The sequence below is a fragment of the Candoia aspera genome, chromosome 2, assembly GCF_035149785.1.
Source record: "Candoia aspera isolate rCanAsp1 chromosome 2, rCanAsp1.hap2, whole genome shotgun sequence".
In the NCBI taxonomy this organism is placed as follows: domain Eukaryota; kingdom Metazoa; phylum Chordata; class Lepidosauria; order Squamata; family Boidae; genus Candoia; species Candoia aspera.
The window spans coordinates 164,039,544-164,063,607 of NC_086154.1; the positions used below are offsets into that span (position 1 = coordinate 164,039,544).

General features: G+C 40.2%; 2 protein-coding genes across 2 annotated transcripts in view; one reads left to right on the forward strand and one right to left on the reverse strand.

Annotated features, from left to right (window-relative positions):
- Positions 1-24,064, forward strand: part of MRPL51 (mitochondrial ribosomal protein L51) — a 377,933-nt gene that overhangs the window by 24,221 nt on the left and 329,648 nt on the right. The window lies entirely within an intron of this gene.
- On the reverse strand, positions 239-18,018 carry SCNN1A (sodium channel epithelial 1 subunit alpha). Its single transcript, XM_063294702.1, has 12 exons — positions 17,624-18,018; positions 15,363-15,615; positions 13,173-13,360; positions 9,410-9,510; positions 6,453-6,616; positions 4,800-4,898; positions 4,534-4,651; positions 4,336-4,414; positions 3,874-3,931; positions 3,066-3,121; positions 2,216-2,291; positions 239-1,280 (listed from the first exon to the last, which is right to left on the reverse strand). Exons 1-12 carry the CDS (start codon positions 18,016-18,018, stop codon positions 960-962), a joined length of 1,908 nt encoding a protein of 635 aa, XP_063150772.1. The 3' UTR covers positions 239-959.

Sequence of the window (24,064 nt, forward strand, 5' to 3'; positions counted from 1 at the left end):
AGCCGTTCTACCCACTTCAAGAATGTACCCAAGACTTAAGAATGCACTGTTTTCCTAGCATTAGGACCTGGGGGAACAAAGGGAGTGGGAAAGAGTTTAGGGCCTTGTTCAGCTGAAGTTATTCATAGGGAGCTATACAATACGGGGGCTGAATATTGAATCTCTGAGTAGTAGAGCAGGACTTAACACCCATATTGAAGGCACAGTAAAGTATACAGTATATTCTTCAAATCTTGGATATACTCAGAGGAGGAGAAATGGAGTGAAACTCCTTGATAGAGCTTGCTTAAAGAAGCATGGATTATATACCTTGATAGTTCATGGACCCAGAATGAAGGATCCTTTGCTTCTCAAAGCATAGTAGTGTATTCACATACATGTGGTAGAATTGTTCTAATCCTAGGGAGCTTTCATATCCTGTTCAGCTTTTCTCAGTTTCCAGTGCGTATCTCCATGCTGATACTTGCTATAATAAGAAAGGACTTATTAGCCATCTCAGGGGATGAAAAAAAATATTGAAAAGTTTGTGTTTGTTTATAAACTACAAGAAGGGGGTTAGTTGCCTTTGTCAGCTTGGCTGCAGAGAATCTGATCAGCAAACAGCCTCAGTTCAAAGAAAAGAAATGAGCAATAACCAGGATCAATTTGTAGGAAGTTATTTTACAAAATATATGGGGCAAAGAATATTTATACAGAATGTGTCTTTTTAATTTTGTTTGGCGGTAGACAGATACAGACTTGAGGAAATGCATACACCAAGGACAAAGTATAGGAAGAAAGGTGCTTTCAAGTTATTAGGTCTGTAACTTCATACTCCTCAAAATTCTTATAGATGAGATTCAGGCCTATCTTCTCTTGGTGGTGAGAATCCAGCTAACCAATTAGCTCCAAGTGCTGAGTCTATGGGTCAGCATTAAAGTACATAACAATGTCATATCCAAATCATCCTGGTCTGGGTTTTATTCTGTCCTCTTGAAGGAAACTCTGTGTAAGTCTAGTGCTTCCAAGCTGTTGTAAGATGGCAGTGCAGTGATCCCAGTCTCAGCAGGTATTTCTTGTGGGATTCTGTGAGCCGAAAATGCATTGTGGAAGACAGAGTTATCTGAATTGCTGAGTGTAGAAAGGTCAGAAGATTGATGTAAGTACAGCCGGCGGAAAACCAGGATGCAGGTGAGGACCAAAAAATCCAAAATCAACTCGGCCAGTTCTGCCACAGAAAGGACTGATGAACCAAACCAAAGACTCCATTGGTTCCCCAGCTGTGAAAGCAATGTCACCACCTGTACAATGAAAAACAAAGAAAAAAATTAAAATGGTTCAAAAACATCTCTGTCTCTATGTGTAGCTGATATATTGATATGGGATTTGGAACTTGCCTAAATTTTACTTTTGTTGTTGGTTCTAGGAATTGGAAGTCCATTCTGTTTGTACATGGGAATAGGCATGCTGCTTTTGTCCCCAAAGCAGGATAATATTCTAGTCAAACTTGAAATTACGTTTTGAAATTCGACCCGAATGTTAATGATGCATTGCAAAAATAAATGGTTATCAAGCTTCAGCTATCATTTTGGTTTCCTGAATGAAATCAAAATAACGTTTACTCGATTTCAGTGTAGGTGTATCTAAAATGTTGATCGATTACTGCTGCATATCAGCTGATATTCTGCTGATTCTTGTCTTTGCTGTGTAAAATTACCGATAGCTACAGTAAAGTTACTGGAGATCAAATGTTGTTAATTACTGCTAAATGTTTGCAGAGCATACAACAAATATAAAGTACATTTAGAGAAATTCCACCATCAATATTTGCTTAAGTGAATGGGTAGATTGGAGATAATAAAAATCAGTTAAATTTGGCCCTGATCAATCTACTATGGGTGAACTTTTGCAATAGCTGAAATTTCAAAATTTCCTGCTGGCTAGGTAGGAGTGAGGCGTAGAATAAGAACTTCTCCATTGTTTATCCTGAGATTAGTGGCAGAGAGATTGCTCTGCCAGGCTAGGATGTGCCTAAAAGTGTTCACTAATTAGTATTAATAATTCCCAAAGCTTTATCTGCCATTGCATTCTATCTGCCACCTTCCAAACAGCACCCAAATTGAAGAAATGTAGCTTACTGAAAATGGAAGCATTGCTTAAAGGAAGATACGTGGATTGCTGTGCTACAAAGGATAGTTCTAAAATTTGGCCAACTAAAAGGGCATTAAGGACATACCGTGAAAGCTGGAGATTCTCCGTTCTTTTTATAATTCCACTCTTTAAAAAATATATTCACCTTGGCAATCCCGTTCCTGGCAACAGAGAGAGATGGCGTGAGGCTAGGCCTTGCTAGAAAGGTATATCTATCTAAGACTGCAATTCTACCCACCCTTACTTAGAAAGAATCTCATCTCAACGGGTCATTGAGGACACGTTTACTTAAAGTAAGTGTCCCTTAGTTCAGTGAACCTTGCTGCTAGGCAAATAAAATTGTAGTAGGAGTCTTCAAAACCCAATACTTCCAAACATTCAAGGCTGAATTCTCATATCTATAGCAGTTTTTAGTGCAGTTTTTATAGCTGCTCTGTTGTCTAATTTTATTTTAAACTCCTATTGTGATATGCAAACCATATCATAATGAATCAGACACTTGAAATTAATGTGAGCATCAATTCAGATGCTGGGATTGTTGCCTGATCTTTAACTATTTCTCTGAACAACTCAGCAGTTTGTGGTTGGTGGTTAAAAGAAGTAATATTTTGTGGAAGATTGGACTTGTATAGCTTTCTGCAAGTTCTGTCCTTGGGGAAAGCTGCATTAATCAAGACTTAGCTGATCTAATTTCTGGGCTCATAGCACCCTGAACCATTAACTGACCGTATAACCATGACTGCACAGTCACAGCTTTTACATTCCAGTAGTCCTGCTTCCATCTGATTTGAAGCAGTTGATATGTTGTACTTTCACCCTATTTCCCTCATCTTTTCTTGCCACAGTGCTGCTGTTTCACCCCATTGGTTTGACTTTAACCAACAATTGCTTTGTTCAGCTGTTAATGTTATTTCATCTACAGGGGGAGCTCTTACCTCTTAGATATGTCATTGTATTTATTCTGCAGGGCCAGCATGTGAAACACCCAGTTCTGAAATTAGGATAGATTTGCAATATCAGCTTAAACAGCTCAGGGACTATTAACCTCTTATGCACAAACACATGTAACTATTAAAAAAAGAAAGTAATTTTGGAAAGGAAGACATTTAGAGGGGAAAAGAGCTCTTGTTCTTTTTTCCATTCGGTATTTCTCTCCTCCAAGCGACCTTTCTCCTATAATTCAAAAAATGAACATGTCTTTGGAACAACACCAGCAAGCTGCGGTTAAGTCTGTGAGATGTGCTTTACGCTTCTCTCTCCACCCCACGCTGTTCATTTATAAAACATGCATTATGGGGAGATGCTATTGCATCCATTGCTGTGAAGTTGGTCCCTCATAACTTTCAGGTGTCTACACCCTACACCAGTGTTTCTCATCCTTGGTGACTCTAAGATGTGTGGACTTTAACTCCCAGAATTCCCTAGCCAGCATGAAGTCCACACATCTTAAGAGTTGCTGAAGTTGAGAAACACTTTTTTTTGTGCCTTCGAGTTAGGGTTGAATCCTGGCGACTGCCTGGACTAGTCGCTGCAGTTTTCTTGGCAAGATTTTTTCAGAAGTGGTTTGCCCTTGCTTCCTTCCTAGGGCTGAGAGAGAGTGACTGGCCCAAGGTCCCCCAGCTGGTTTTGTGTCTAAGGCAGGACTAGAACTCATGGTCTCCCGGTTTCTAGCCTGGAGCCTTAACCACTACACCAAACTGGCTCATGAGAAACACTGCCCTACACCAAAAATCAGCTTCTTACCTCAGAGACAGTCGAAGGCCAACGTGAATATCCAGCTGACAGCTGGTACTCTGTCACCCTAAAGAGAAGTAAAAGAGAACTTCAGAGGCGTTTACAAGCAGCACACTTGAGATAACCTCTTTAGTTGGCATCCTCGTCCAAAAGTGAACTTGCATGGCTAAGGGAAGTCACACAGCTGAACCTACTGTGGCCCTCCCAGCATCTGAGTGACATACGTTCATTGCTGTGCGACTAGAATAATCTATGAGGATATTTAAAGGGCAATGCACCATTCCTTTTCCTTTTATTTCCCTGCTTGGGTGCTCCTTCTTTCAGCTAGAATTGGGAGGCCAGCCTTCATGGATGTGTCAAGGATAAAGTCTGCTAGTTCCATTTCCCTGAATATCTTCTATTGCCAAGCAAGCTCTGTGGAATTTGGCCAGACCCAGGAATGCAACCCCACAAGTTTTGAGGCCTACTTACTTGCAAGGTTTCCGGCATTTAGTGAAGCAGCCTAGGTGGTCTGCTTTAAATTCAGCCTGGAGCTTATAATAGCAATAACCTTAATAGGAGACAGAAACATATATTTACTGAGCAATCTTTTTATCAACTAAAGGAGTTGACTGTGGGGGTACAGAGGTGTGATATGGTGGATTCCTCCCTGCCTTTCTCTGTACTTACCCCAGGCTACATGCTTAGTGTAGTCACAGTACGCTGCTCCAGGGGGCAAAGGATAGAAGTAATGGCCACAGCCACATCGTTCTACCATACTTCTCTGGAAACAGGAACGTATGCAGACCTAGAAGCAGCAAAAGGAGCTCTTTGAATATTCAGCAGCACATTAATGCTGGAAGACTTTTGGTGATGGGGATAATGCCAGTACTGCAGGGAGAGGGCTAGGCAGGGCCCAGTCCTGGAGTGAGAGTGGTTCTGTTGAGGGAAGATACCTGCTCAGTGTAACGGGATGAGAAAAGGTTCTTCACTGGCACATCACTTCCATCTTCTGTGCAGTCACTGTAGGTGTCCCCAAGGCGCTGGGTGGTTTCCTGCCAGTCAATTTACAACTTGTCAAATCAATGCAGTTCCCTCACCCCCTTTTCTGCTTTGCACCTGGCTGTCTTGTCTTTTCTTCGCCTGCCTGCCTGCTGAAGGTACTGCCTGACTCAAACACAAACTAGAAATTTTGTTGGCCTGAGGATTTGTGATAAAGCATCTGGTCCCCTCTAGGCCGGTGTTTCTCAACCTTGGCAACTTTCAGATGTGTGGACTTCAGCTTCCCATGCTGGCTGGGGAATTCTGGGAGTTGAAGTCCACACATCCGAAAGTTGCCAAGATTGAGAAACACTGGCCTAGGTAATTTAGGCTACAATTCCCACTGCCCCTTACCATTGCCTACTGGCTGGTGCTGATGGAATTTGAAATCCAAAACATCTGGAGAGCTTCAGACTGCCTTCCCCTAGATTAACAAATTTCCCAAAAGTTGCTTCAGATTTTTGCTACTTTTATTTAGCTCTTTTGTTTACAGAGACATCTTAAACTACAACACCAGGCTTTATCATTGGCAATGTTTAGTGCAATGCTTCTGCAATGGGAGTACTTGATATAAGTACTTACAATTTCATCAACAATGACATTCCGTTAGCCTGTTAATCACCATGCTCTAGTATAACAAAGTTATACTCTTCTTATTATGACATGGTAAGTCATCAAAGTTAAACCAGGAGCCTTCCTCTGTCTCATCTTACAGCATCCATGCCCCTGTGGTTGGTGCCAGTCCTGATCTAACGATAATAGCTCTATGTTTGGGGTCTGTGAAGACAATATATGGCAGACACTATAAGGTGGAGTTCCAAATTAAATGTCTGCCTGACATAACAATGGCACACTAAGTGGAGAGGGAGAATTATATGCGGCATGAAGCCACTTATTGGACTGTTTTTCACATATGTAGGATGGGGGGGCTATATCTTTTGTATTTACCAAGTGATGTGAGAGGGCTATTTTACTTTTTAAAAATTTCACTTTTATTTTCCCAATTTTGTTCTTATAACAACTCTGTGAAGTACTGTATATTAGTCTGTGATAAAACAATTGACCACCAAATGCCAGTCACATTTTTTGGTTGAGGAAGAATGTAGACCTTTGCCCATTTTTTAAAAAACAATCAGCACTATGGCATGACTTGTAACTCCACTGAATAGATTCCCATGGTTTGTAAGTATTGAAGAAAAGACTCATAGTTGCTTCATACATTGTGGGATAGAAGCAGGTAAACACTTTTAAGAGTGTGGACTGTTCTTTCTGTTGTTAACCTTTTAGCACACATAAACACAAACCTAGATAAGAAAATGGTAGGTTGTCATTACAATTCATTGTATTGATGGATTGTTGACAGACTCTAATTTTATAGCACTATAAACCTGAAGTTATTTCATGTTTTCTTTTAATGATCCATGAGTTCCAATAAACTCTGAACTGAATAAAACTGAACTGAACTGAGCCTGTTTTATTTCAGCCATGTGCTTATATTTCCTTTCTTCAGAAGAGAAGTGACTCCACCCACATGCTGAAAGCAAGGTTTATCTTCCTCTGTCTCTCACCTTTGTCATACTGATGGATGTTTCTATGCCAGGACGCACATTAAAGCCCCCTTCGTCCATGAAGGCTGGTTCATTCTGATTGTGGACCATTACTCGGGCTCCTGTCACAGTGGACAGTAGTGGGATAAAGTCAATTTGCTCGGTGCGGACAACGAGAGAAAGGCCTGTAGAGAAAGATAGCCAGGGAGACCAAGGGTGGTTAAGTTGGAGTCCTAATCAAAAGAGGAGGAGGTGATTCAGGGAGGGAGATAAGACATTTAGAAAGAGGCTTTGCCAAGCTGAAGGAGTCCAAAGAAGGTTGGGGAACAAGTCTTCTGAGATGGGCCATGGTAGCCTTTCAGAACTTTGAATATGTTTCTGAAATGAAATTCCAATGAGGGCAATTACTGTGGCCTTATGCCTGCATACTCTGTGGTTAAAAAAAAAAGTTTCTTAAGTAGAACTTGCTAATGATCTCCAAGTGGATGGGAGACAACCTGGAGAGGGAAAAAGCGTCGGTTGGAGTCAAGTCAAGGTACAACTCGTGCCTGTATCATTGAGTCATAGAGGCCAGGCCTGTGTTATATAAATAGGCAAATATCATTTCAAACTAGCTGGGAAAGTTCTATTACTGGGTTCACCTTTTTACAAAATGTTCTCGGCACAGATAATAAAACCATCCAGCACAAGAGTTGTAACCTTGCCACTGTTGGCTAGCAGGTAGCTGTGTGCCATGGAAATAATGCATGCAGAGAGAAACACTAATGTTAGGAGTATAAATTTGTAAATATTCTTGGGGCTGGTGCTTTGCATTCAATAACACAAAGATCAACTTTATTTAAAAAAGAACATGGCAGGAAAGCCTCAGGTATTTAAGGTTATCTACAGCGAAGAGCCTGTAGTTTGCTCTCCTTCATTTGGGAGAGAGCAAGGCAGGTAAGAACTTGAAATGCAAAAGTCAATTGTGCATAGGTAAACCAATGGCATGTAGAACCCTCTAACTAACTTTTCCCTTGTGTTAAGTTTTGGTTCACCCTCTTCAAAATTTAACAAGCCTTTATACTTTAGCCAACTTATTCCTCAATTTGTTAATGAACCAACTCAATTTGAAATGGAACTCTGTACGAATGATGAACATGTTATTACTAAGATGTATAAGACGTTGTTACAGATGAATCTGGAAGATGAACAAGTCAAGGAATGTATGATTAAATGGGCAAAGAACTTTGGATATGATATTGTGCTGGAGCAATGGGAAAATATGTGGACCAAAGGTTTGAAATTTACGCTGAATTATAATCTAAAAGAAAAATTTTATAAAATGATGTATCGTTGGTATCTAACCCCTGATAAGTTGTCAAAAATGTATAATGATGTAACGAATGTCTGTTGGAAATGTTTACACGGGGAAGGAACTTTTTATCATCTTTGGTGGACAAATGAGAAGGCTAAAAAGTTTTGGGACCAAATATGTAATATTGTTCAAAAGGTTCTCAAAGCGAACATACAAAAAAACCCAGAAATGTTTCTCTTGGGTTTGATGGAGAAGGAGTTAGAGAAGCAACATGGAAATTTACTTTTACATATGATTACGGCTGCAAGACTTCTATATGCACAACGATGGAAAGAGCCGCATACATACATATACCTCCAGTGGAGGATTGGGTCACCAAATGAATGGATTTGGCCCAAATGGCGAAGCTAACAGCTTTAGTAAGAGAGAATACTGTCTCCGGATTCATCACCACTTGCCAACCACTTTTAGACTCCCTGCGTGTGATGGAAAAAAATGAAGCTTTAATTGTGAGGTTTAGTGACTAAATGGTTTCCTTTGAAAGGAACAACATTAATATGGTCTAATTATGGGTAAGAGTTTACATCTCAAATTATACCTGCATGGGATAAATTGGAAACCATCTTTCATTTCTTCACTTTTATAGTCTCTTCTTTGTTCTATAGCTATCTTTTCTTGCTTTTCTATATTTTTTATATTGTATTGTAACTATATATGTTGAAATTGAATAATGTTCTTAATAAAAAGAAATAGAAAAGCAGGAGTCAGAGTCAGAAGAAAAAGTTAACTGAATTGAGAAGGGAATTAAATGATGGCAGCCCTGAGAATATCACCAAACCAAAGGAGGCTTATTACTGTATGCAGAGGCACGCAGTGCAACCGAAGTCTCTTAGAAAAGGGGATAAAAATGCAGAGTCCCTTTGTTAACGCTCCCTCCCCCCTCCCCTGGTGATCAGTAGGTACAATATTTTAAATTGTATTTGTATCTGTATTGGAGAAGTCGGAAACCATCTTTTGTTTCTTCACTTTTACAGTCTCTTCTTTGTTCTATAGCTATCTTTTCTTGCTTTTCTATATGTTTTATATTGTATTGTAACTATATATGTTGAAATGGAATAATATTCTTAACAAAAAAAGAAATAGAAAAGCAGGAGTCAGAGTCAGAAGAAAAAGTTAACTGAATTGAGAAGGGAATTAAATGATGGCAGCCCTGAGAATATCACCAAACCAAAGGAGGCTTATTACTGTATGCAGAGGCACGCAGTGCAACCGAAGTCTCTTAGAAAAGGGGATAAAAATGCAGAGTCCCTTTGTTAACGCTCCCTCCCCCCTCCCCTGGTGATCAGTAGGTACAGAAAGCCAGGGCATGCAAAGTTTAACTCCGACATTCATCTCCAATATGGCAATTTTTCTATATGCAGATTTTTTTCCCATTCCTCCCTAGCTACAGGATGCCTTTCTCCATGTATTTATTCCCCCACTTTGTAGTTTTAGGAGATAATTGCAGTATCTCTTTTGTGCAATTAAGCCTATGCCCAGGGAAGCCTAGGTACAGAAAACAAAAAGAAAATGTATTTTCTGTTTAACCTCCCTAGCACTGTCGGTGCGTACAAACAAGGGACTCGTGGCTGCTGTTGTAAGAGCCTTTCCAGACATTCATCACCACTTTTTGGCATTTGCTCACCATTATTGATCCCAGGCAAGGAGGACATCCACAAAGTGCTGCTGTTGTCATTGAATGTGTAGCAGTTCCCATAAATGGGGTGATGGAAATGTGTATAGTTCCTGAGAGAACAAAAATAAAAGATTGGGCTTACTGAACAACAGATTCAGATAATTGGGTTTACGGCTATTGGGGAAAGAAGTAGAACAGTATCTTTATTGGGACCGTAAGTGGCAAAATAATATGCAAAATTTCAACTAGGAAAACTTTTTGTTAAGATGGTTGTCGTGTTGTGCCACCTAGACACTGATTTTACATCATATGCTAGACTAGGTTGAAATGGGGTTGTCTGCTTTATGTTTCAACATGTTGTAGGAACACAGTTATCAGCTTATTGGGGGAATCAGACCATCACATAAACCATAATATGGGCATAACATGTTATTGACCACAGCAGTTACGCATTGTTGACCTGGGTCTAGGGTTTAATGTATTGTGTGAACCCAAACAAATAATTCTACTTATCCCACCATACCTGCTGTAACTGGAGACATTTTTTTGTACTAGAAAGATTTAATAACATATCACACCTCTTCTATTTCATGTTAAGACTATTGCAGATACTTTTTTTAAAATCAAGCCAAGCAACATCTTTTTTTTTCTTCCTTAAAGAAGAATTTAATGAGCTCAAAACCTTATTTAGTTGGCTGTAAAAAAGATATGCAAACTGCTTGTGATTTTCAGTGGGAAATCCTGATAATGTGTATCCTGACTTTCCTGGAGAAGATGAAGAACCCCAAAATGAGATGTATGAACTTCTACAAGCCGTGTCATACTGCTTATGTCCCCAGCATCAGGTGCAGATCAGCAATGCAGCTGGCATTTAGCAGTGGTTCTAGTTATGTAGGAGGAAGCTTGGTGCCAACAGCAGGTAAGTTTGGTTGAGGGGTGTGTGTGTGTGGGCAGAGTGTACACAAGTTGTGAAAGAAACGCCAGAGAAAGGCTAACTAACGAAGTCTGCAAACAACTGCTGGAATTAATGGTGGCTTGTCCAGGTGCCAGCTGGATCCAACAGAGCCAATGCTCAGCTGCACTGGAAAAAGGCCATACTATTCCAGACAAGAGATCTAACCAGTATGGCAAATTCCAGCTTTAAGCATGGTCACTGAGTCGTTACCTCATCACCAAGACAAATGGAACCCACTAGGGATTTGATAAACTTCTGGTTTTGCTGCTTTCCTGACACTGAAAAATCAGGGGAGGAGAGGTGATTAACAAGCTCTTGGCATCAGCCTCGAATAGCATGGGCAGTGGAATGTGTCGGCCTTGATGAGTCACAGGTTGTGTCCCCCACCATTCCCTTCAAGAAACCTGGAAGGTATTTTGAAGCCATTCTCCACCAAATCTTGCTCACTTACATCTTCCCTTTGTGGAGCAGGAAAATGTTCACTGACCCCATCAGAGCTAGGAGTTCAGTTGCTTCACAAACCTTATCTTAACTGGGAACCATTATTGTCCTTTCTCATTTCATTTTGTTCTCTGTATCTGCATCCTACCTTTTGTCCATGCCTCTGCTGCTCTAGGTCTTGATTATGATGTATACGCACATACAAACACCTGGACGTATACAGTATACACACACACACACACATACACACAGAGAGAGAAATGTGAAGTGATGGACAAGTAGAAGCATTTTCAAAAGGTAGATGAAAATGGTGAGAATAGGGTTGGATAAGAAGAAACAAATTTGTAAAACATTTACCCAGATGACTCTTGTTAATGCTAATTTCCATGTTCTAAGCTATTAATTTTAGAACAACCCTCCCCTGAGGAATAGGGAATGCCTTGGGAAAAATGGGGAATGAAATGAAAATAGGGCAAATGCTATGAGAAAACTTCCTGTCCGCCCCTCACAAAATCTGTCTTGCCTTTCTTTTTGTAGCACTTCAAAATGATCTTTGAAACTAAGTAAAAATGTCACTTTATTCAAAGGGAGGAGAGGAAATATAGCACTTCTACTCTGGTGTGGGTGTAGATATTGTTACATAATCTTATCTTTTGGGTAATCAGATTTATGCTCAAATAATTTATTGACTATACAGCTTCAATATGGTACATGTCAGCACATCTTAGAAGGTATTTTTATATGTTTTTTATGCTTACTCCAATGAATGTATTCCTAGGGAAGTAGATAGGAGATTAGTACAAAATGCAGTTCATAAGATGCTAACCAGGGCTGGTGATTGAGAATATATCTTGTTAAAGGGCTCACAAATTTGGGGCACGTTTCAACATACAACTCTTCTTAGCTTAGGATCTGGCACCATGGGAAAATTTTCTCCCATATCAACTTGTGTGTCAAGAACCATTCAGGTATGAGCACAAATGGGCAGCAACTGGGGAAAGACATCTTATTGTGGAAACCTATACAGAGCATTTCCCCCTCCATATGAGAGAGACACTCTTGGTACCTTTTGATTTCCATTCAAGTGAAGATTTAAAAAAAAATATAAAGGTATGTTTCTTTTTTAAACATTTAAAACATCTGTGGTGGGACCATGCCCCAGTAAGGGGCATATTATAAATAAGCATATTGTTTGTTTATTTTGCAAGGTTTATAAGCCACCCCAATCAAAGCCAACTCTGAGAGACATACAATTCCCATTTTCTTAAACAGAAGAATAAGTTATTCTGAGGATCATCTAGCTTCACCCTCATATGATACTGCTGTACATGTGTTGATTGAAGTTATGAATAAGAAGTAAAATCACGCCTGCAAGCCCAACCTTAGACATCTGTGTGTCCAGTAGAAGGCCTGACATGAACTTCTGTGTATTTCAGAACTCTACACACAGCTTCCCCATATGATTGGAAAGCTGTGGCAGTTTTAGTTCCTAATTTTGGAGTGTCACTGTCCAGAGCTCCTTTCCCATTTTCAATTAAATCCACAGAGCTGGGACAAGGCTAGCAGGTATATATTCTTTCCTACATCAAGGGTTTGTCAACAAGGTCTGAAGAGGTGTTAATCAAAATAAAATATAATAGGTCTTAATCAAAACTTTAGGAATTTAGTATTTAGTAAGTATTTAGTATTTAGAATTAAGGAGACTAAGCCTGTGCAAGAATTCATTGCGCTCATGCACTACAGCAAGTGAAATTTAGGCTTTCTGATGAATGAGTGATGTATTGGTCCAGACTACTCAAACCTTATCATATTCCTTTGTGGATCAGCCAAGATCCAGTGATCAGTTTTCCTGCCTTCTGATAGGAGGCACCATTGGATGTGTTTATTGGTATCATGAAAACTGTCCCTTTCTTGGGAAATTCAGAACCTTCCTTTAGAAACTTAGTTTTACAGATGAAGTGGCAGATCCTTTACTGCAGACTATCCTGATTTCTTCTGGTATTTCATTTCTGTTCCAGATCATTCTATTGGGCAAGTGAGGCAAAAGCGCCTGCTGAAAAACAAGCCATTCCTTCAGCAAACTACTGTAGCTTCATGCACTATTTAATGCACAGTAGGATAATCCATCTATCTTTTGGCTAAGTGCAATGGCTAAAAACAAATGTTGGTCACGTCAGGACTTCCTTCCATTAGGTTGGTGGCCCAGACCCACCACTTTATTTACTATTTGAAATAATTGTAATGATACTGCAAATCATTGTGATCAATAGTCAAAAGGTGGGCTGTTGATAGTTTCAATAAAAGGAAATGGTGAGAACTAAGACTAGAATGGTAGGGGCTTAAGTTGATCTATAGAGCAATGATGTTGGGACTCACGCTTTGTTACATGTCACTTCGTTGAATCGGCAGGCATAGATGAAGCTTGTGAAGTTGGATTCCTCTAGGGCCTTAGTGTCAGGGAACCTTGCCAGGATGTTGATGTAATGAAAACTGTACCACTCCCGTACAGCATCCACACCGGAGGAATACATTTGGTGGAAACAATCTGTCTTGTTTTTGTTACACTGAAAAGGAAACCAATCCTATTAGACCCATTCTAGAACAAGAATGAAACAAGCGAGATGGGAAAACATTCCCGATTATAGGAGAATCAGTGGACAAGGGACACCAAGTGACCCTACAAAAGGTTCTTCTCTACTTCATCTATAGAATCAGACCTGTGTCTATATTATGTTTTTATCCCCAAGTCAACAAGTCCCTTCACCCTCATTATTAACATACTGGATTAGGTAGGTCTGTTACCTATTTCTCAAAACTCTTTACATTCTCAAAAATCAGAAGTCGAAGCAAAATGTGTTTATGTATTCTAGATTTAATGACAAGCTTAAGGACTGAATCAGTTCCATAGTGATACAAATGGATATGATACAGATCTTTTAAAAAAATCTTTTTTCTTCTTTCCTGTTATATTTTCAATAATAACACATGTAGTCTTTTAAAAATTGTATAACATACCGTATCTGTTGGTGTTGTAACTGCTTGTGTTTCAATAACAACAATAACAATATTGTGTTCAGTGATAGTAGGTCTGCCCTCAAATCACTTGTGATAAGACTACCTTTGTTCAATGACTGCCCTTTGGTAATGGAATGGATACCATAACTTGCTCTACGCAGGACTGCCCCTGAATACCACCCAGGACTACAGCTGGAGCGGAATGCAGCAGCCCCCATCCTGGTGGCCGTTCCTTGATACATCTAGATCAGTGTGTCTCAACAATGGCAACTTGAAGATGTGTGGACAGCATGGCTGGCTGGGGAATTCTGGGAGCTGAAGTCCACACATCTTCAAGTTGCCAAGGTTGAGAAACACTGACCTACATAAATGATGATGTTCCCTAGCTGGGCAATGAAACGTCCACAAGCAAACAATGAAGATCAGAGAGCACCAAGAACTCCACTTCTACCTAGCTCCTGGACTGCGGGAGCTGCACTGGCTGCCAGCTTGTTTTCAGATTCATTTCACCTATAAAGTATTAACCTATAAAGTCCTACTCAGGTATCTATGAGACTGCTTGCTCGAGGTAAAGTCTGCCTCCCCGAGGCATGCCAACAACTTGCTAAGAGTTTCTACCCCTTGTGAGGTGTGGCAGGAGCAGGCTTGGAGGCCAACATTCTCTGCAGAAGTCTTGAGGAACCAGTTCCCCTTAGAAATAAAGAAGCATCCTCATTATTGGCATTTAGAAAACCTGGCTGTTTAAGTGGGCATTGATGGGCTGAGGATGTCATAAGTAGGTGTCTAGGATGTTTATGGCACTGTTTATTGTGGCCTTATGAAGATGATGGTTTAATTATGGTTTAGTTGAGGCAACACTATTTATTTATTTATTTATTTATTTATTTATCTATCAAATTTGTCACCGCCCATCTCCTCAAGTTAATGTTGTATTTTTTCCCTGTCCCCAATTCCTGGACAGCTCCACTGAATTTAAGAAGGGGCAGAATTATCCCTTTCCATTGCACAAAAGTCCATCAAGCTATCTGTCTGAAATTTGTCACATATATTTCTCAGGATACAATCCATTTTGGTGGTGAATTTTGCTACATTTTGTCTCAAAGATAGAGACACTTTTAAAAATATAAAATCCAAATAAAAAGGAATTGATTTGAAACCCTCTGCCATAATTGTTATGAAATTAGTTGTCATTCATCTTTAAGAGCAATATTGCTTTTTGATAAACTTCCTTGGGGAAAAGAAAAGACACTATGGTCACTTTAATAAACTGATTTTAAAGATGTGTACTTCAAAACCTTGGCTTCAATTTCTATGAAATTTGCCAGGCTTCCTCTGCTTATAATATTTTAAATTCTCTACAGCTGTTCTGATACACACACACACACATGCAAACATAAACACAAACATATGATAGATATTGGGAGGATGGCATATTCCTGATTCTGATTCACGCTGTGGGTTTGAATGAATCCACAGCGGGTTGGATTTAGCCATGAAATGGAATGAGTGGTCATGAACAGTTGTACGAAAAGGATGTGAGATTATGCTTACCAGGGTGAAACCAATTTTCCAATCGCTTTTGCCCACTGGGGGATTGTTGTCTTCAATGGTGGCTTTTGTATCACGTTTGCGTCGATGCAACGGGTAGCGCTGGATATGGTGGTATAGGCTCCTAGAGCTGCGTTTCCGAGAGGATTTGGTCAAGGTGTTTTGCCCCAAAGACATATTGTATTTGTACAACTCCAGAAGAGTCTGTCGGGTCATTTGATCCAGTTCTTTCAGCTCTTTCCGAAAAGCACTATACCTAAAAGATGGAAGAATGGGCCTCAATAGTTGTCTACTCCAACTGTTAATGAGTTGCTGGTCTTCAGATGTGTGGGACTATAAGCTCCAGAAATCTCTCTCAGTATGGCCAGAATTCAACATATCCAAAGGCACAAGCTTGGGAAGGTTGAAGTTCACTTCTTTTCAACAATACAGTATACCAGAGGTGAACAGAAGATAAATTATGATCCAGCTGTGCTGGAATTCTTACCAAGATTGCTGGACTGAGCATATCATTTCTAGAGCAGGGAAGATCAACCATTTTCACGTCCAGGGTCACATTCAGTTTCCTATAACATGTTAAGGACTGCACTCCCAGAAATGGGTAGGGCCAGTGGAAAAGCAATTGGGGTAATGGAAAAAACACTGTGGTGCCCATGCATCTTCGTCTTGATCACCCCACCCCGTTATTCCAATCCTTTGTTTAGTCCTTGTATTCCCATCAACCTATCTTTAGTCATTTTTAATAAATTATTTTAAGCTTAAATTAATAATAATTAAACAGATAGTTTATCTTATACCTATTATAACAGTTTACCTTATTTAACACTAAAAAGTGCATCTATTTTTGAGATAATTCTCCTCCATTTTTATCCATTCTCATCAATCTTTTGTTAAAAATCAATTACCATTAAGAATATTTTTTAAAACAAACCATTGATTGATCTTTCTTTCCTACCATTCTTTAAATTAAATTAAATTAAAATTAAATTTAATTAAATTTTAAAATTTAATTTAATTTACATCCTAGTACTTTCCCATTTTTTATCATTTTTGTTATGCTTTCTAACCCAAACTCCACATAATTAAAATCAATTCCAGAATTCTTGACTGTCTCTCCTACAATAATGTTATTCATCCATTCTTGTGTTGGCAGAAAATATGACAGCATGTCACTATCTGTCTCAAGTATCTCTGTGTCCCAGTCATTCTGAATCACATGGCTTGTGACAAAGCCTAACAGCTCTTACACACCTTGAGGAAGAATATGGGGAAAAATACTGTCACCAGTGCAGCTAAGGATAACTCAAGCTGCTGCCTGTCTCATTCATGGACTGGGGATAAGATGAAGGCAGTATCAGGGGATATGTTTTTTAAAAAAAACGTTATTAGGGCATGGTTATGCCGTTATTAGGTGCTACAGGAGAGATACCTTTGCAAATAGCAGCCATGTCTCTCTGTGTAAGCTGCACCCTTGAAACTATGGACTTCTGAGAACTGAGCCTTCATCACCCAGAGGGTCTGAAGAAATACTGGGGGCAATTTCATTTAAAATTTAAATTTCTCTTGAAAATCCTGAAGTTTTGTTTGGGCACTAATAATTTGTCAGAGAAATGTTGAGGCAAGTAATAGCGCCTTGTGAAAATAACGTAGAAATGGTTATAGAAATACTGAAAAGTAATCCATTAATTCTACAATACTAAAATCTACAACACTACAGCTAGTGGACTGGTGGATAATCTGAGATGCAAAAACTGGTCTCACTTCCAAAAGCTGTCAGCAGATTGCTGAAGTAAAGTCTCCCTAGAGTTGAATTTGATTCATGGTGGCTGACTACACAGATATGTCCATGTTCTTTTCTTTGCAACAGTATGGAAATGGCTAGTGGGATCTGCTTTGATTTCCCAGTGTAGCTTATAGCCGTGGTACTTTTGGGGTGCGTGGGATCTCCCATCCAAGTATTAATCACACACAGCACTTCCTTAGTTTTGGGGGAGTAGCCAAGTTCATGTAGGGGCTGCCACCACCTGCAGTGGCGGTCAATTGCTAATATCACCGCATTCACTGGCTTTATTGAAAGGAGTTCTGGGTGCCATATTGAAGCTTTGCGGGGAGGGTAATTGTGCACTTTAGCAGTCAATAGCTTCTCTTGTTTTAAAAAGCAAATGCCCTGATGGATTACGGTTCCCCAAATATCAGTGACAGGAGAGAACAACACACAAACCTGAAATCAACCAAATCCTGCAGGATTAGACCACCTGTCTTACCTATAAGGATTGAGAGTACATAGTGTGACGGCAGGGAAGGTAAGCCTATCAGTGTTCAGTTTCAAGTTCAGGTTGACTGGAAAGCTGAAGTAATCTCTATAGATGATTCCAAACTGCCAATACATGAGGCCAAAGGTGAGGAAAAAAAGCACCGACCAAAAGGCAGTCTTCATCTTATTCTTCTTGGAACAAACCAGCCGGATGGCACCATGGATGGTTGTATTGTTGCAAAAAAATTGGAAAAGCTCCTGGTAGGAACTGAAGAACCCGATGAGGCCATCGCTTTCTTCCTTTTTCTCTTCTTCCATCTCAGTTGCCACCTTCATGTTCTGTTGCTTTGCCTCCAGTCCGGGCTGCTCTATCTTCTTGCCTTCGGACTGATTTTCAACATTCATAGTTGCATGTAGGGCTGGAAAGGAATATTCAACAAAATTGAGAATTTGTGTCATGACCCCGTTGCAAGGCACAAAGAGCCTCACAACGTGGATCATGATCATTAAGGAAAAGGGGAAGGAGATAATTAAAACAGTGCTTAAACCAAGCACCCAAAGCACCCACACCCATGGACTCATATACAGCTGAAAAGAAGGGCTTCAGATAAGCAGCGATAAGCCGCACCTGGTGCCCTGGAGGACACACCGGAACCAAGAGGACAAGGAAAGACACCAGGAAAACGCCCACACAGCCATCAAGGAGCCCATCAAGAGGGATTGGGGACAATGAAGGGTGGAGGAGCACGAGACCCCGCAAGAGGGTATAAACAGGGCGCCTCACCACCGCACCCCCGTTCCCGTTTTTCGTTCTGTCAGCCACCATTCCAATAAACCGGAAATCCTTAATACCTATTAAGTGAGTCCGTGCCTTATTGCGAAGCGAGACTGACCCTGACAATTTGCCACTTCTGATTTTACCATTCAGATATGAAGTCCTGAAAACAGATAAAAAGGCTTGGCATTTTGAGTGTGAAATTGTGCCTCCATATCTGTAACTGAGTGGAGCACAGCCATATACCATGCATGCTTACTTGAAGATAAATTCTAATTAATTCAATGCAACTAGGTTTCCATTTCAGCCTTGCAGCCAGAAACTTCTTCCATGTATCTTTATGATGTTGGCAGGCATCACATGTAATTTTTCAGAATCTGTAAAATTCTGTAAAATATTGAAGTATTACTTAAACATTAGCTTGTCTATTATAACATAAGTCTCTAGACTTAACATGTGGATATTTTGTGGACATCTAACATTAATTTGGATATTAAGTATAACATGTTAACTATCATGTTCAAACAAATTAGATTTATTTTGTTCAGTACTTAACAAAAATGGCTCTGGTTAACCTAATGATTTTGTCCATTTTGTTAACCTTTAATGGTTTTGTCCATTAGTCTAATTTTCTGGATTTGCACAATAAATTAATAATCCATAAATAATTGTATGGGCTGTATATTGTTAAATATGAATCTTTCTGCAGAGTTTGTTCCTTCTGTTCAAAGCTTAAAGAAACACCAGGACAGAATATGAATGAATACACACCAAAAATGGACACAAACTGGGAGAAGACTTGCCAACAAGCCTACTTCTTTTTTCTGAAGTCTTTTGCACGACTACTTGCTCATCGTTATCTGCAAACTGCCTGGAGTCTGCTGAGACTGAGGCAGTGATAATCTGTATGCATGAATGAATGAATGAATGAAATCATGTGAGTAAAAGAGTTGCCCTCTCCTGTGCCCTCTTCTCTGTTGTTTCTTTCTATTTTGGTCTCCTTTATTACTAAACTTTAGCTCCTTGCGCCTAGGGTTGCTTTTTTTTACTTAGATCACTTTTTATGTACATCAATAAGTGATGGAACAAATAATCAATAGAAACCTGATGCAGCAGGCTAAGCAGGAAATTCCCCTTATCAACCAATAAAGAAATTCTAAAACACCTATCTCAGAGAAAAGGCTTAGCACCTGCTCATAACGATACATTCACTCAACAAAGTGAAAAATCAGTTCTCCTTGCTGTACGATGATCCTTCCTTACCATATATTTACAGAAAATTGCACTGCAGTTATTTGTTAAATATAGTATGAATGTGGACCTGGGATTACAGAATAGTCTTTAAAGGAGGAAATGGGCACTGCTGCTTCATACAATCTGAAAATCGGTTTATGGCTGTCTTCTAAAGAAAATGAGGGTCAGAAATAAAAACTTGCCAGCTTTGTTCTTTATTTACATAGATTTAAAAGTATTTATCATTCTTTAGTGTTATCTTTTGATTTAATCTCTGCACTGGCTGTAGCGATGTGTGTTTTATTATTACTATAAACTGCTTTATGAAGTTCCATATATCTGAAGAGCAGCTTTTAGAAATTTGAAATCAATGTGAAATTAGTTAATTAGGGGTGCACTCTCTTGCTGAAAATATACTAGTGTTGGGGCTGAATCTCTCTCTCTTTCTCTCTCTCTCCCTATCTCTGTCATCTCCAGACCCTGACATAATGATAAAATGCTAGATTGGTGGAGTGCAATCCACCAGTCTAGAATTTTATATGGAGTTCATATAAACATGAAATATAGGCCAAAGCCATAAGATTTCTGCTAGCCGGACATCTCAGATATGTAATGGTCAAATATACCACTGCCACTAGATTTCTTGTCCTACTGAAGTCATATAAGTGGAAGAGCTGAAATGAAGGTTGGGGCAAGCCGTGAGTAAAATGAGGAGCAAATATTATGGACCATTTTTTACCCCTTAAATTTGTTCATGCCCAGGTTGAAGGTGTAATTTTAAATCAGTTCCAAATAGATATTTCCCTGCCATTTTCTTCAACAGGACATGGCAGGGGAGGGGGGGAATCAACATGGCCACCTTCAAGTCAGTGACTATTTTTCCACATCACAGTGACAGCTTAGGATGTTAGGCTACTCTGTCCCCAATCACTGCCCTGTTACAAAATGCTACCTAAGGGAGGCACACATCCCCACAGAGAAGTAAATCAGCTGTTGGCAAAGACCAGACATTCCATTCCAATCATTGTCCTTGCTGATTAAACACTCGTGAGCACTTTTGCCCAGCGGGATTACAGCCTGAACAGCATGGAGAACAAAGAGTTGCCTCATGACTTGAGGGTTCTGGATTGTCTCCAAGAGCAGCCCCATGAGAAGAGTGGTGTGGTAATCAAGCTGGAGCTTAAAAGCATTAATCAGCATGGCAAGCTCCTGATGTAGACAGAAAATGGACAAGCTTTCTAATGAACTGAGATGGCAGAAGGCACTCTCCACCAGAGGCTATGATGGATGCAGGATTAGGGCAAAATTATTAAACTGACCTGAAACATATCACTCATAGGCTAGCCAGTTCTTTCCAGAACACAACCATGTAGTATCACCACTGCATCTGTCTGTCTGCCTATCTCCTCCTCCCAACTAATCATAGCTTCCAAATGTCCAGGACAGAGACAGCTGCCTCCAAGTTCTTAGTTAAAATATTGATGACATGCATCCTAAAGTTACAGACCATCTCAGTCAAAAGCTTTGTATAGTATTGAATAGTACTATAGTATCGATAGTATAGTAAAATAGTATTCATGATGACCTTCTGAGTCCTGTGGAAGCCCAGAGGACAATTTCCAGAAATGACAAATTTTCTTCATTGATCATCCTCTGAGTCCATTTTTTTTTAAAAGGAAGAAACCCGCAGGAGGGTTTTCCCTGAAACGCCTGCCAACAGTAATTTAAATAACCTGCCATTGTACTGAAAGTTAACTTAAGCTCAGCACTACCAGTGAAGGAACATTCCTATTGTCTTTGTTTCCAGAGAAAGTTCACCCACTAGAGCTGGTCAATGGGCTGTGCCAAAAAGGATCTTCTGCAATGCACCACTTTTTATTATGAATCTGTATTATCAGCTTCCAGCCTCATGTGTCTACTCTGTGTGTGTGTGTGTGTGTGTGAGAGAGAGAGAGAAAAAAAAAAGTTGAGGATCTCCCCCTGCCCCACAATCTTTTGCCTTATCTAGCTGGATTCTGACATTTAGGACTCCCTTTTCTGCCAGCTGGACCCCAGTCCAGAAGAGAAAGCAATGTTGAGAGGGCTCATTAGCTCTTAACCCTCAACTCTCTTGGTACTGCATTTAGAACCTCTTTCCCACATATAGGCACGAAGTCAGCTTCTTTGATTTCCATGCAAGCCAAAAGAGAGAATTCCCGGTAGAAGACAAAACAGTTGGAGGAGTGGGGCAGCAGGCAAGGGAAAGTTTACCCCCCCCCCCGAAACCTCTCCATTGTTGATCAGCCTCTCAAAAGATGCTTTTTACTGTCATTGGAGTTTTAATGCGCCCACTTGGAATATCATCTCTACTTGGTTCTAAGAATAAATGAAAGCCAGCCTGCTATGATTACTCCATATTTTTAAAAAAATCATTGCACTGTTCATCATCGTGGCATGCGAAAAAGCACTGATTTTTTTTTTTAAACCCAATAATTAAATCTCAGGAGACACAAGGCACAAGGTAAACCTCAAAAGGAGTGGCTGGACAAACAATGTAATACAGGAGTTGGGGAGGGGAAAAGATAAAGATACATTCTGTTCTTGAATGTGCTACATACCATAATTGTATGGAAGTGAGGAAATGTTCTTCTCTGGAAACAAGAACGGCAGGCTGCCGGCAGTTTACTGCTTCAGCATCACAGTGCAAACAGGAAATTAAATTCCTGAAGGGGAAATATTCCCTTCATGAGGCAGAATGCTGGGCTCATTCCATCAGGGATGGCCTTACCGAGTTGCCCTCTTTTTCATTGGCCCTGGGATGCCTTTAAGGTCTGACAGGCCAAAACGTTCCAAGACAAAAATCCCCATCTCATCAATCTATCTGTCTGCCTCTCTCTCTCTGGCTATTTGCCTGGAAATCCTGTACAGTTACAGATTTCGAAACAATAATACGATTAGATAGTCCGCAGGAAAATAATTGACATCCTCCTCTCTTCCTTCTCTTGTGCATCTCACTTGTCCTCGATCACCTCCAGAGATCTTTCCTCTCCCCCTACGATTGCATGCCTCCCCACATCTGCAGGACTAGAATCAGCAGAGACCAACCTCATGCCTTTTCCTTGTGATGATGCTCCTGTCTTGATGGCTTCTCCAGTGGAGGGCATCTGGGGTGTGGGTGGGGTTTCTCCTCCAGAACAGAAGAGAAGAGAGGCCTCCTCCTCCTCCTCCCCTCTGATCAGAGAAGGCTGGCCCTGCCTTGCTGGCAGCTGCCTGTTCCTGATGGTTGGGATTAAACTGGTTCCTTTCCAGATCAATCAAGCAACTTGTCCTGCTCTTGCCCTCCCTGGCTCTCCCCGCCCATGCAAGGGGCTGGGATGAAAGAAAAGTTTCTTTAGCTGCACTGGCAAGCCACAGCCATCTCAATTCACTGGATAGTAGATGAGGGTAGAAACAATCGGTAAATCCAGTAGAAAATATCAGGGGGATAATAGTTCTACAGCACATTCTGCTTAAATCTGAGGATTTTAGTTATTAAACCACATTGTCTAATTTTATACAGTACTTGGGTTCCAACTGCCCATCGTACCTGCTTCATCATTTGCTCCAGCCGAGGGCCACTGATGTATCCTATTTTCTCTGAGTTTAGTGGCAGGCAACTGGCTGTGAGACAAGTATGTGAAATGACCTTTCTTTCTTAATTGGGAGAGAAAAAGAGGGCGAGAAAACATAGGATAGTAACTGAGGGAATGGGAGGTGTATTAATGTACAATGCATAAAATATATGGGAATGGGCAAGCGTTGATGGAGTGCATTGATGTCTGTAAATGGGTGAAAACAATTTAATCCTGTTGGGTTTATGTGGCTAATGCCATGTTCTCTTTTGGCTTTGGCCCACACTTTATTTATTTATTTATTTGGTTCAGTTTCAGTGCCACCCAACTCCAAACTGGCTCATAAAAAGGCAATTAGTTACTCTGGCAGTTAAAGATGCTCCCTGACCCTGCCCTAGAGTTATATTTTTGAAAATCTCGTGATAGTTGCTTGTTGTCTATATACAACAAGCTTCTTCATTACAACCTTGCAAAACTCAAGAGAGCAAAAAGGAACAAACAGGAGGCAGGATGAGATACACAAGGCCATATACATCCTGGCCGATGCATAACACTTCAAATACTAGACTTTTATTCACACACAGTTTAGCTTCTCTCCATTTGATTTGTAATTGAATTGAAATTCTGAGATTTCTTAACTGGATTAATCCAAGTCTCTCTCTCTCCCTCTGTGTGGCTATAAGAGGTTGAAATAATTATGGGTTGGGTTCTATCCAGGGGTGCACAATTTTTGTTACGTCAAAGGCCACATGGCTTTTCAAGGAACGAAGGGGGTCACCCTGCAAAAAGAGGCATGGCTACATAACTAGTGAGTGAATGGGCAAATGTAATCAATTGAACAATTGATTATAAT